Source organism: Primulina huaijiensis, chromosome 17 (assembly GCF_012295235.1).
Source record: "Primulina huaijiensis isolate GDHJ02 chromosome 17, ASM1229523v2, whole genome shotgun sequence".
NCBI classification, from domain to species: Eukaryota; Viridiplantae; Streptophyta; class Magnoliopsida; order Lamiales; family Gesneriaceae; genus Primulina; species Primulina huaijiensis.
This window is the reverse complement of record NC_133322.1, coordinates 3,755,170-3,767,692: the sequence shown is the minus strand read 5'-3', so window position 1 is coordinate 3,767,692 and position 12,523 is coordinate 3,755,170. Positions and strand designations below refer to the sequence as shown.

Genomic DNA, 12,523 nt, shown 5'->3' with positions numbered 1-12,523 from the left:
TGAATTGGTTAAGGCCCAACTTGGGTAGTTTTGGGCCTTATTTGGTCCAAAAAAACGAACCCACGGGTCTTCAAGCCCAATAACTAATAGAACGCTGTAGGACAGACTTTTAAACCATTTATCAGACTTAAACGCACAAACATTTTAGACTAATTTCCAACTAAAATCCATGACATTATTATTATTATTTTTCCTATAAAAATCCATTCTTATTTTTCCTATAAAAATCCATTCTTATTTTGAACCAGAAATCCAATTTGCAAAAAACTAGCAAATTTTTCCTGAAATTACCTATTTTAATTTTAAATAAACTCTTGATTACATTTTAAATTTCATGACTAAATTGGCCAAATATTTTATTGCTACATAGATACATAAACATAATTTTTATTTTGCATTCAAGTGAATAGCGTTCGAATTTGTGTTACTACAAGCGTAAAAGGTTATTTATCTTACGATAAAAATAATATTAACCAAAATTGTTTAAAAGTAAGTCACTATCACTAGGTATATAATAATGAAATTTCAATAAGAATCAGCAACAAATTTTATTTATTTTTTTCTTTGAACTTAATTTATTTAATATAAATAAAATAAATACTTAATTTAATAGTGTGAAAAATAATCTTGTTGATCTATTAATTTTTTACTTTCTAAAATTATATATTTATTCATACATCCCATTTTTTTTATCAGAACAAAGTTCTAAAAAAATTAAAATCAAGTTGTTCAAAGAAATTTTGGATAAAAATCTACAGGATTTCAAGAAATTGTTCTTGTTGGTATACAAGATATTAGAATGAGTTTTTCTTCAGAGAAAATAAAACCTTTGAGCTTTCTATCAACAATTTTGTACGAGGAAGACAATCCCTTTATGACACCAGCAAACAGCAGTTAACAATGAAATAACTTCAGTGTGGTAATAGCCTGCAGGTTGGGCAGAACCACTTCCCTTTAAATCTCGTCTCAGGAGTGAGGCCCACGCAGGCGTAATGAAACCATTCACCCCCTTGGCACTGTCAACAAAATCAAAGCAATTCCATCTCAGTAAATTACACCAAAAGAAAATATCAGAAATGTAGCAACGATTGCTGGAAGCTGCCAACCTCTTCTGTCAACCATTCAAGAGTTCTTATACCTATTTTGAAAATTAAATGATGCAACCAGGAACAAATAAAGACATTTTTGTTCAAGTTCAGGGAAGAGAGAAAAAAAAGGGAAAATGAACTTACATTTTCATTGTCACAAGCAATCATATCACCAAAAGAAACCTGTACAACAACAATGTGTTAATTCTGAAGCCGCGGACTCAAACTAGAAATTGGGGAAACAGAAGTCAGGACCTGATGACAAACACAGTAAGTAGGTTCATTTGGATCAATGGGTTGATCAAGCTCAACCGGAGAAGCAAATTCTTTCTTAAGGCTCCCAGGAGGTGGCATGAGCTCCAAATCTCTATTGCGCTCCCTGTCCCAATCCTTTTCCCTGTAATCAATCCTTTTTGATTGAGGAGTTCCGTAGAGTGACCTACGCTTCTCATTTTTAGGAACTAAAGGCAATGGAGGAAGCACAGCCAATTCATCTGGTGCTATTTTACCTTCTGCAAAAATTATCATGGACATGATCCATCATCAATTACAACCATTTTGGCAGGCTATACTAGAGCTCACACCCACCTTGTTAGGCCCAGAAACTGTACACACACAGCAAAACATAAGCCACGCAATTTGTTGGTCCATAGAGGGTTGGCATTACCATTGGGAAATAAGCATTCAAAAAAATACTTTCTAGACCATTTATTAAAAATGTGATTATCTAGCTGTTTTCCAAGCAACACAATATATTAAAATCCGCATCAAAGAACTTGTCAAACCTAGAAATTCACAACAAAAAATATCATGGGATCTTGGAAATCCACGATAAAGAACTTGCCGAACTTTTACAAGCCAAAGGGCCCCAACTAAATTTACTAGAAAAATAATTATCTAGCCGTTTTCCAAACTAGAAACACACAATATAAAACTCCCTAGGAGTACCTTGTTTAAGATCTTCCGCAAAGTTGTTCAGATCCTCATCAAGACGTTTTATGTGGCTGTCAATCTGATGGATAGTCGCAAAGAATCAAAATTATCACCTTCCCTAATATATAGACATGGCCACAAAAGATAGCACGCTAAATCCTTCCTTACTTCACCACACAAAACAAAATAACAAGAAGCCAAAGAAAAGCATATCTCTTTCCACAGTGTCCAAACATGGGAACAAGACAAAGTGTAGAAAAACATATAGAAGTGACAAAAGGAAATTCCGAGCAAAACTGCCAAAGCTTGTTGAAAAGTTACTTTAATGTACAAGCAGTGTCAACCGAAAAATGCAGTTAAACATCGAACACTTCTCAAATGTTTTCTGAGCAAGTTCAATTCATTTATAAGTAACATCCTCCTCCCTGAGAAAATAAAAAATCAAATGACCGATTTAAGGTTGCAGTTGAACTATAAACTCATTATCTACCAAGCAGAACAAAAATTGGGGACTTCTGAACAAGCAGCCAGACTTAAGATTTCAACCACCACATTTATACATTCAAAAGAAGACATATCAACAACAACAGGACTTGTGGGGGAGGGGGGAAGGCATTGGAATTGGATCAGGCCATTTCTAAATTCAGTATGAAATCTTTGGGTAATCAGTATGGAAGAGTAAATAATCGGTGTGTAAGAGTAAAATGCATAATCCATAGAACCGACCTTGCCGAACAGACAAAACACTTAACAAGCATCATTAACTGAGCTAAAAGGTTTGTTATCATCAAAAGCAAAGGTGAAATATTTCAGCTGACAGGATAAAAGAACAGATTCAGACACAACTACTTTGCAAGTCAATTAAAATATTGAACGCAGATGATTATAAAATGAAAGGCAAAGAAACCTTCCGCATGATACTAGTAATCAATGCAACAACAGCAAAGATATATCGAAGGGCTTACAAGGTCATGAGCTTGCCGGGCCAGTAAAACCTTCTCCGTACAGAGGCTGAGGGCGTTGTCCTGGTTCGCCTCAATCTCCTTTCGAAGCTTTTCAAACATCTCATCCTCATCCTCCTCTTCCACCTCCTTGTTTTTCCTCCACATAGAGTTCACCTGGGATGCCAACCCCAGAGAGTACTTGGTCTGTTGCCTTGTGTGATTTATCATAGCTTGATTAAGAACATTCAGATGCAGGGGAAACGTTAGTCATTTTTCATATCAATAGCTTGAGTACAGCAACATTAACAATCGATCATGCAAAAGAAAGCAAACAGTAACAAATACTACATCAGATAATAGCGGCTAAACCTTGGGAGCGCTCATCAAGTTCTCGAATGGTGTTCAGAAGTCTCTGCAACTCCCCCGGGAGTGTGCTAGAATCTTTCATTACATACCCAAAATACGACCAGTAATCAATATCACCCGCTATAGTTTAATCAACACTGAAATTATATAGCAATGAAAAGCTCACACTCTACATAGTCGTCTACAAAAACTCCCGTCCTCGCAATAGCCATCTCTTCAAAAAAGATTGTTTCGATAGCTAACCAAATCGCTTCTTCTGCAGCTTAACAACACACTGAAATGAGGCAGAAACAAAGAGAATGGAGATCATCTAGACAAATATAGAACTTGACCAAATTTTAAACTTCCGAGATGACAATTGAGCTACACGTGTTTTAAATTTCACTTAACATAAAGCTAGGAATTTTCTTATTTGAAAATTACAGCAAAATATTATAAAAATAAGACAATTACTTCGAAATCTGATCTTGATTCATCTACCACCTGGGGCTTCGAAGTTGGAGACTTTCGCAAGCAGGAGGACGAGGAATCAACTGCCGGAGTTGCAGGATATTCGGTGGGACGTTTGATTTCTAGGGCTTGGAAGCTAGCGCCAGAACGCATGTGCCAAAATTGATTTGGGATTTTAGTAAAAATAATTATTCTTAAATATTTTATTAATTACGTCATTTATTAGAGGAACCGGGATTTTTAACCGCGGTGCTTTGTATTAAAAAAATATTTACTATCTTAAAAGGACTAAAATACCCTACATTACGAAAATGATTAAAATAAATTCTATTATTTTTTTAGAGGTAGCCAAAGAGGCTTCACAAAAAAGAATCATTAAAATCTATATTTCATATTATTAAAGTCGAGAGAATTTAGAGTAATTGATTTTGATGTGTGTCTAAATTTTAAAATATCAAAAATAGTTTACTCGAATCACGAATATTAATGTAATTTTACTATGTTCATAAAAAATTTAAAAAAAAAATAAGATTATAGTTTTTTATATGTTCTTTTACGATTGTTTATTTTTCAACATATGAACACAATATATAAATTAGAAACATAGGTTGATCGATATTTGTTTGACTACTATTTTGATATATAATCAGCTCAACTTTATTTATTTTTTTTCCTATTCTTTATTTTTCGAGGGTGTAGAATACGTGTTTCTTGGTAAAATATTGTGTCGGATTAAGATGTTTTAGTAGAAGAAACATGATAGCAATTCAAAGGACCATGCATGCTGATCATGAAATCAGTTGCAGCGTTGATAAACAACAGAGAAAGCACAATTCAAAGCATCCCGCGGTCCTAAAAACATTTAAATTTCTGCTCGTTTTTCGCAACGCTGGATGCTACCAGGGCTTAAGAAGAAGAAGAAGTGCAAAAATTGTAAGTCAGGTGTCATTGTTTGGGAGTTTACTGAGAATTGTATGTTCAGGCTTGTGATCACATTCGTAATCCAAATGGACAAAAGCCCTTTCGACTTCGGCAAGTTCTTCGATCTTTATCTGCAGTGATTCTCCGATCGCATGAGCTTCCTTTAATGGCAGATCCTCTGGAAGCTCAATGTCCACCTGCTCCCCATTTGAATGCATATGAGTAAGCCGTGCATGATTTCACGTGAGTCAATATAATATTTGACGGAGGAAGCCATACAGAACAAACTGATCAACTTACCTCCACAAAGTAAAGAACACCAAAGGTGTAAGCACGGACAGTGTCCACACGTTTTATTTGAGGATCATGTCTCAATACAAGATAGGTAAGTTTCTGCAGCACTTCAGGGGGAGCTGATTGTCCCACCAATGAAACTACAAAAAAGGATCCAACCATAACAAAATAGCCAAAAAAGAGCAATATACTCAGAAGAATTTTAACAAGAACCGAAATCCATAGTGTACAAGTCCGGTTATAAATTTTCTAGCCATTCAATTAGTCTTATACTTAAATGGCCGAGATTCTTAATATAGATCATTAAGAAGTTTGTTAAAATTAAAAAGCTACATCGACTATTTTCCATTAGCTCGATCGTTTGGGACAGATTAGTTTCAATGTAGTGCCAGAGCCAAAAGCTCACAAGTTCGAAATAATGGACTAAGTTGGACTTGAGAAGTAATTTCGGAGTCTTTGTAGCTCAATACCTGACCAAAATTCAGGCGTGTGCATCATATGTTTATTTTGGGCAAATATTCCCCAATCTTCAACTTAAATGTACGATGCCATATTAGAATGTCAAAACTATTATTGGCCCAGCTCTCATAAGCTTAAACTTTTTAAAAAAAGGTCTTCAACAAACTTCAGTATTTGTCAGCGCGAAAACTTGAATGAAACCTGCCGTGTCTTTCTAGAAACTTGCCGTGCATACCTAAAACCTCGAATGGAATTTGTCTTCTTAAAATGGAAGGTGGTAATAGTTATATACTAATATGGTTGAGTTATTTCTATGCAAACAGAACGGTGTGTGTGATATGTAAATGTATATAAAGAAGAAACCTGCATTTTCCAGAACAGTTCCAGACCAATTGATGATGGTGTAAAGAGCCAGAAAAATAGCACCAGTAGGATCGATCCACCAATAAAACTTATCTCCAAAGACCGCAGCAATCAACCCCACCACATTTGTCACCACATCAAAGTAATGGTCCTAAGTTGGTCATGTATATCATTCTATTTAGTTAAATAACTTTCATCTTTAAAACTCATTAATTGGTGTGAGAGTGGACCTTGGCATAGGCTCTAACAATATTGTTTTTAGACCTTCTGCAGTAAATCCAAAGAACCAGTTTAACTCCGGTAGCAGTAAGCATGATGACATACAACCAGAGCAGTTGATTTGAACTCATCTTTTCTGTAGGTTTGTCTTGAATTAGCTGTTCTAGAGCCTGCATCAGTACCTGAAATCCTGAAAAATTATTTAAAAAGCTTAATAACCCTCCATATACATGTTCCTCTGCAGAATATGAAGCCATAAATGCTTTAAAAGAACGCCTCTGTTTATACCCACCAAGAGTTGCCATTATAGCAGCAAAGATGATAATGCCTACTGGTTGAACTCTCAATTTCCCAATAGGATATTTGTAGATGTTGATGTTTTTCATTGACAAGTGGGTAATCCAAAGGATTGCTCCAGCCATAAGATCGAGCAAAGAATCCAGCGTTGAAGCTGCAATGGCCAACGACCCACTTTTTAAAGTAGCAAAAATCTGTGAAAAAAAAATTGAATATGTTATATAACATATATAAATTCGGTGGTGGAAAAGGCAATATTACAAAATCAATGATCATCGTCAATTACAATTAATTACTTTAAACCCAAGTAGCAAGACGTTGGCCCAGTTAGAAATGTTCATCGCCCTTTCATGTTCCGCCAGTTCTTGAAGTTCCAGCTCTTCATCCATGGCATTAGATGAATGTAGGGAGTCAACTTCTTCAAAGGACTTCAAGGTCGCGAATTGCCTTTCATAGTACTCTTTCTCGCCTGAAATACAAACAACTTATGCAGATCCATACAGATATATTGATCTATAAATGATACACTATGAACATGTTCTTTCTCAGCGGAAAATCTACCGGCTATAAAGCTCAAAATCGTTTCAGAAAGAAGAACGTACATTTTTCTACGAATTCGGAAGAATTCACACACACACACACACACACACAAAACAGAGTAATCTAAAGAAATGAATTATAAGATATAAGCGTGGCGTGAGTACCTTTAGCTAAGGCAGGTGTTTTGGAGAAGTCGACATGAAATGGGGATTCGGGATCGAGGCCCGACTTCACCTTTTCGGGTAATTTGGACAAGAAATCACATCTCAGAGTGTTGATTGAATATCTACTCTTTTGATGCTTCAACAACGTTTCTGCGGGTTCTTGGTTACTGGACAACAATGGCGTCTCCGCGTCCATTGTATAGTTTCTAAAGCAGCCGGACCTGCCTGAAAACGATCTCAGAATTCAGAACAGACTGGATCCCATTCAACAAGAAGAAAGGCCGGCCTGGAAAAATCTTGGGAAACTAATCTACCAATTCAACTTCTCTTCCTACCCGCCGAAACATGTGATTTAGCTCCTCGTTAACAAGGGCTCCACCTTCTCTAATTATTATTTTATTACTGTAGAATATTATCATTATCAGTATAATTTGTTTGAAGGGATAATAATAATTTCTTTTTATTGTGAAATTTTGTTCGCATTTTATCTATTTTTATGTAAATAAACAATAAATAATAAATTAATTTAGTTTATTTTCTTTTTTATTTTAAAGAAATGTTAATACAAAGATATATTACGTTCGAATTCGATGAATGATATTTAATTTTAAGAGTATGTTTTTCGTGAGACGTCTCACATAATAGATTGACTCGGTACATGATTATCAAGAAAAATAATATTTTTCATTAGTATAGAAAAGTATGAGATCTGTCTAACAAAATTGATATGTGAAACAGTTTCACGATGCATTTGGTTATAATTTTTTTATTAACTCAGGAGAATATTTTTTTATATATATAGAAACATAGGTATTTAAGGAAATCAACAAACTTAATTATAATTTTTTATTAACTTATTTTATGAATTATGAAGATCAATACATTTACTAAAAGTAAGAAAAATAACTTAAAAGATATCATTATCGAAAAGTAAGAAAAATAGCTTAAAAGATATCATTATCGATATATTATATTATAAAAATTACATATGGGCTGTATTTGATAATTTTGGTCTGATAGGAAAGAGAGATGGATGTGCATGAAAAGCTGAGACTTGGTTGGGATTGGATTCGTTGGCATTGATATTAAATGAGGCTGGATGGGATTTGTCCTTCAGCAATCAGCGTTAATGAAGGAACCTAACCCCCCAAGACTTCATATATTTGACTATATTTTAATTTTAATAATTAAAAATATTTATAAACCACGAGCAGACATACATTCATTTTATATGTTTCGAAAACATATAAACTATTTAATTAAGAAAATAACTTTTTCACGTGTAAAATCTCATTTCTAAATTTTGGAAACTTTTTTTTCAACGTTCCATTTCTTCACATATCATGTTTTAGAAAAGAAGTGATATACATAGGAATAAAGTCCACCAAAGGAAACATTGATGCTAAACAGAAATTACTTCTTTTGCGCAACATAATTGATCTCACGATAGCAATGTTGAATAGATTCAATGTATCTCTGCTTCAATAGCAGAAGGGAGTCCTTATTAGCATAGACGAAGTCAGGTTTTCATTTTTATCCGGACTAGAATTTTTTAAACTATTGTTGAGTTAATATTGACAAATGGAGCTCCGGACTACCCGAAAATAAGAACAAAAATTACGTATAAAAAATATCGGAAAAAAAACAAGTTACTCGTGCTACCGTCCGGGCGAAGCAACATATGGCTCTGCCCGTGCTTACTAGACAACTCGTCTCCGATAAGTCTCGTGTCATCCGAACAGCTTCGCGAACAACATACATTTCTGTCGAGTATGGTTTGAGTTTATCCATTATATATACAAACTTAGTCGAAACTACTACTCCATGTTCATCTCTAGTGATGTTTAATTACACATAATCGGAGGAAAAAAGTTTTAAATGTAATACAAATTCGATATCCCGTCTCAAACTAGAACTATTATTGCCACTAAGCGTAATAGTTTGTGGCAAACTGTTCAAAATTTGTAATTAATTATATATGTTTGTTAATCTATATTTATTAATAGATTATAGATAATTATTAACGTCAGAAGCATATATAGCCCAGCCGATAAATCGGAACAATGTTGACCTGTCCATATTCGCCAGTTGGCTGGCTGCCATGAAAGAACGATAGTGATCATAATAAATAGAGTAGTTTGGAGGTAAAACCTAAGCATATATACTCGAATTATTTAATTTTATTATATTGTGGTAAATTATGTAAAATATTAGTAACTTTATCTCAATTACACAAATTTCATTTCATTTTTCAATTATTTTAAATATATAATACAATATTCACATTTCGTTTTAAATTTGGATCGGATTGACTCGTCTCACAAAAATAAATTAGTAAGTCCGTCTCACAAGAAACATAATCAAAAAATTTTCATCATCATACCGAAATTATTAGTTAATAAAGAGGGTTTAACTTTAATAAGTACTATATGTGAATTAAATATGGATAAAATAGGAAATGTGTGTAAATATTTTCATTTTCAATGTTTTTCTAAATTGTGTGAAAAAAAAAACAAATAAATATATATTTTTAAGACGAATAGAGCAATTTTTATTATAGAAAATGATGACCGGTTTTGATCCCACTGCTGACTCGGGTCAAACCAGCCGATGGTTGAATTGTTGGTTCAATTTTGATTAAAACCATATTTTTTTATAATTTTACAATTAATTTGGATTGAATTAAATTTAAACTAAATCTAACTCTCAAATTATTTAAAACCCAATACCTTAGGCCATCTTCAACTCTATACACTATTTTAGTTCAATTTTTTCTTAAAAATGATATAATTTCTGTCAAATATATAGTTTTTTTTTCCAACTCACAAGCTCAAAATACAACTCTGAAAATCATATAATATTGTTTTATTTACAAATGATTACTTTATTTCATATATTATTCATTTATAAATTTATTAATTATAAGAAAATATTAAGCTTAAATTATTATAAAATTAATTTTATACTTATGAACAATTTTGAGATACAATAGTTGTCCATGTGGATAGAACAATCGAAATATGGTATTTGAACTGATGTATTGTGTACAATTTAAAATATCTGAGTTTCATAATTACCATCAAATATAACTTTTGGTAAAGCGAGAAATTTTCGATCATACAAACAATTAACTATAACTTAATTTAATATACATTAAAATCATTAATTCAAATAAGTTTGTAAAAATGAGATTTTATTAAATTAGTAAATACCCAAATGGTTTAATAAAAAATAGAAATTAACTAAAAATTATTCAATGAAACTCTTTATTTATTAAAATTATATTTATCACATCAGCCACCCCATTTGCTAAACGTGGACAGTATTTGAACGACACTGGCGCTGCGGGGTTGCACGTTTATTTCGCATCATTTTATCAACATTAAATAATCAATATAAAATATACATATTTAATTATTTAAAATTAAAGAATAATAAAATGATTGAATGCACAATATGTCAGGAGCAGGTGGAGATTTGATGTGAATGAATAAACTTTTAAAAACTATTATTGGAATATATGAGTTTGAAATCATTCTCAAATTGGACTGGACACTTGTTAAATTTAAAAGTCATTTTTTTTTATCGGACGGATACAATTAGATCACATAAAAATGATTTTCAAAGTGCCGAAAAGCATGCTTGGATCTGGATAAAAATATAATCAAAAGACTAAGGGGATGTTTGGTAGGGGTGATAAATTGAGTTTATTTTTTTTAATTCACTTTATCCCTCGTTTGGTACGCGTGATTATTTAACCAAGTCAATCCCTCTTAGGTTATATTAGGTAGGTTAAAATAATAACTTCTCACCCCTAAGATTATTTATCCTACTCTTAATCATTCCTATTTTTCTAATTTTACCATTCTCCTAAATTCAAACTCACCACCACTTCCTTCCACCGACCGTCCACGGGCAACATTCGCCAAAGGCCGACCGCCGCTGCTTCCGGCCGACCATCGCCGCCAGCCGCCGACCCCGCCGCCGTCGCCGCCTCTGCCGGACCGCCGCTGACGGAGTGGAAGAAGAAAAACAAACAAAAAAAGGACAATTTTGTCATTTCATTAAAAAAATTCAAAATTATCTCACATTTAAAAATCATACCAAACATAATACAATTTTACATTATATATTATATTTCTATCACAATCATTTCTTTTATCATTTACATATTAATCATTAGTTTATTTTATCTTCCAAACGAAACGCAGCCTAAGTTTTTAACAAATGTAAACTGGATAAATGTAAATGTGGTAAAGAAAGCAATTGATTCAACAACTCTCGACATGAGCGATTAAACAATGTCGCGCGAGAGAAGAAAACAACAATTATAGTCTTTTGATAGCCTTATTTCTTGTGTATGATGATAAAAATTATCTTCTGATATAACCGAACTGATAGGTATTATTACTCCGAACTCTGTGAAGTTCATCTCGAAAAACAAATGCACCGAGATCTGCAGAGTCCAGTTGATCTTGAGAAAGTCTGGTTTGATATTAAGATGTACAATATGAATTATTCTTGTTGGACATATGGTCTGATTGAGCACTTATATGGTCCAATATTGAGTAGTCCAATTCTAGAAGGCAGTGCGGTTAGAGAATACTTGAACTCTAATCTGATACATATAAATACATGAAAAGACAATTAGACCCCATAACAGTTGAACTCTTTTTGTCATCATTCAAGTCCATGAATTACAACTCAAGACAATTATTAAAGAAATATAATTTATACAATTAATAAATATATATATAATTTATCAAATCAAAACAAAAGTTTTTACCAAGATCGATCTGAATATTAATTATATGCAGTTATCTCTTGAATGTGATGAAACATAAAAAAAATTATATATCAAATGGGTAAATATCACATCATCTGTATTCACATAAATATGTATAATAAGTATACAATAAATCAAAATTATATATCGTAACATAATTGGATAGATGTAGTCATAGGTGGCCGACATCAACTTGAATGCAATTTATTCAATAAATTTATTGACTCGTTTCCAAAGAAAACAACGTCCATTCACTCATAATACCATTTGCTTTCGTTTTCACTTCCCATCTTCCTGAAAGTTTACTAATTTTTGACTTTTTTTTTAAAAAAAAAAAATCACTAGTTTTTCCATAGAATCTTCTATGATATAGCTAATACTATTATTATTTTGATTTTCTAAATTCAATTTTGGCTACTAAGGAATATTTTACCATAAAGTCCACATTTACAAGGACAATATTTATTGTATAATGTATTGTATTTATTTATTTTTTTTAAAAAAAACATGCATTGGATGAAAAAAATATTTTCGTTGGTTTTGAATGATAGAATTACAAATAAATAAATTATATCGGGAATATTGAATAAATTAAATGTGATTTTGAATAGTCATTAAGAATTACAAATTTTTAGGTTGGATTAATTAGTTATAAATAATAATATATTTTATTTGACGTGATTATATTGAAAATGGATT

The 12,523-nt window shown here is 32.5% G+C and overlaps 2 protein-coding genes across 4 annotated transcripts; both read right to left on the bottom strand.

Annotated features, from left to right (window-relative positions):
- Positions 1 to 707: 707 nt before the first annotated feature.
- On the bottom strand, positions 708 to 3,964 carry LOC140963605 (PHD finger protein ING2-like). 3 transcript variants are annotated; one of them, XM_073422997.1, is made up of 8 exons: positions 3,785 to 3,964; positions 3,498 to 3,605; positions 3,335 to 3,406; positions 2,987 to 3,195; positions 2,037 to 2,100; positions 1,344 to 1,600; positions 1,233 to 1,271; positions 708 to 1,016 (listed from the first exon to the last, which is right to left on the bottom strand). In XM_073422997.1, the coding sequence occupies exons 2-8, from the start codon at positions 3,541 to 3,543 to the stop codon at positions 912 to 914; spliced, it is 792 nt and encodes a 263-aa protein (XP_073279098.1). In that variant the 5' UTR covers positions 3,544 to 3,605; positions 3,785 to 3,964; the 3' UTR covers positions 708 to 911. The 3 variants fall into 3 exon arrangements, with proteins under 3 accessions (XP_073279098.1, XP_073279099.1, XP_073279097.1); XM_073422998.1 differs by having other exon boundaries at positions 3,498 to 3,593; positions 3,785 to 3,961; XM_073422996.1 differs by having other exon boundaries at positions 3,498 to 3,587; positions 3,785 to 3,961.
- Positions 3,965 to 4,521: 557 nt separating this feature from the next.
- On the bottom strand, positions 4,522 to 7,406 carry LOC140963586 (metal tolerance protein 4-like). Its single transcript, XM_073422965.1, has 7 exons — positions 7,039 to 7,406; positions 6,631 to 6,803; positions 6,330 to 6,528; positions 6,049 to 6,227; positions 5,819 to 5,969; positions 5,003 to 5,136; positions 4,522 to 4,899 (listed from the first exon to the last, which is right to left on the bottom strand). Exons 1-7 carry the CDS (start codon positions 7,232 to 7,234, stop codon positions 4,720 to 4,722), a joined length of 1,212 nt encoding a protein of 403 aa, XP_073279066.1. The 5' UTR covers positions 7,235 to 7,406; the 3' UTR covers positions 4,522 to 4,719.
- Positions 7,407 to 12,523: the final 5,117 nt, after the last annotated feature.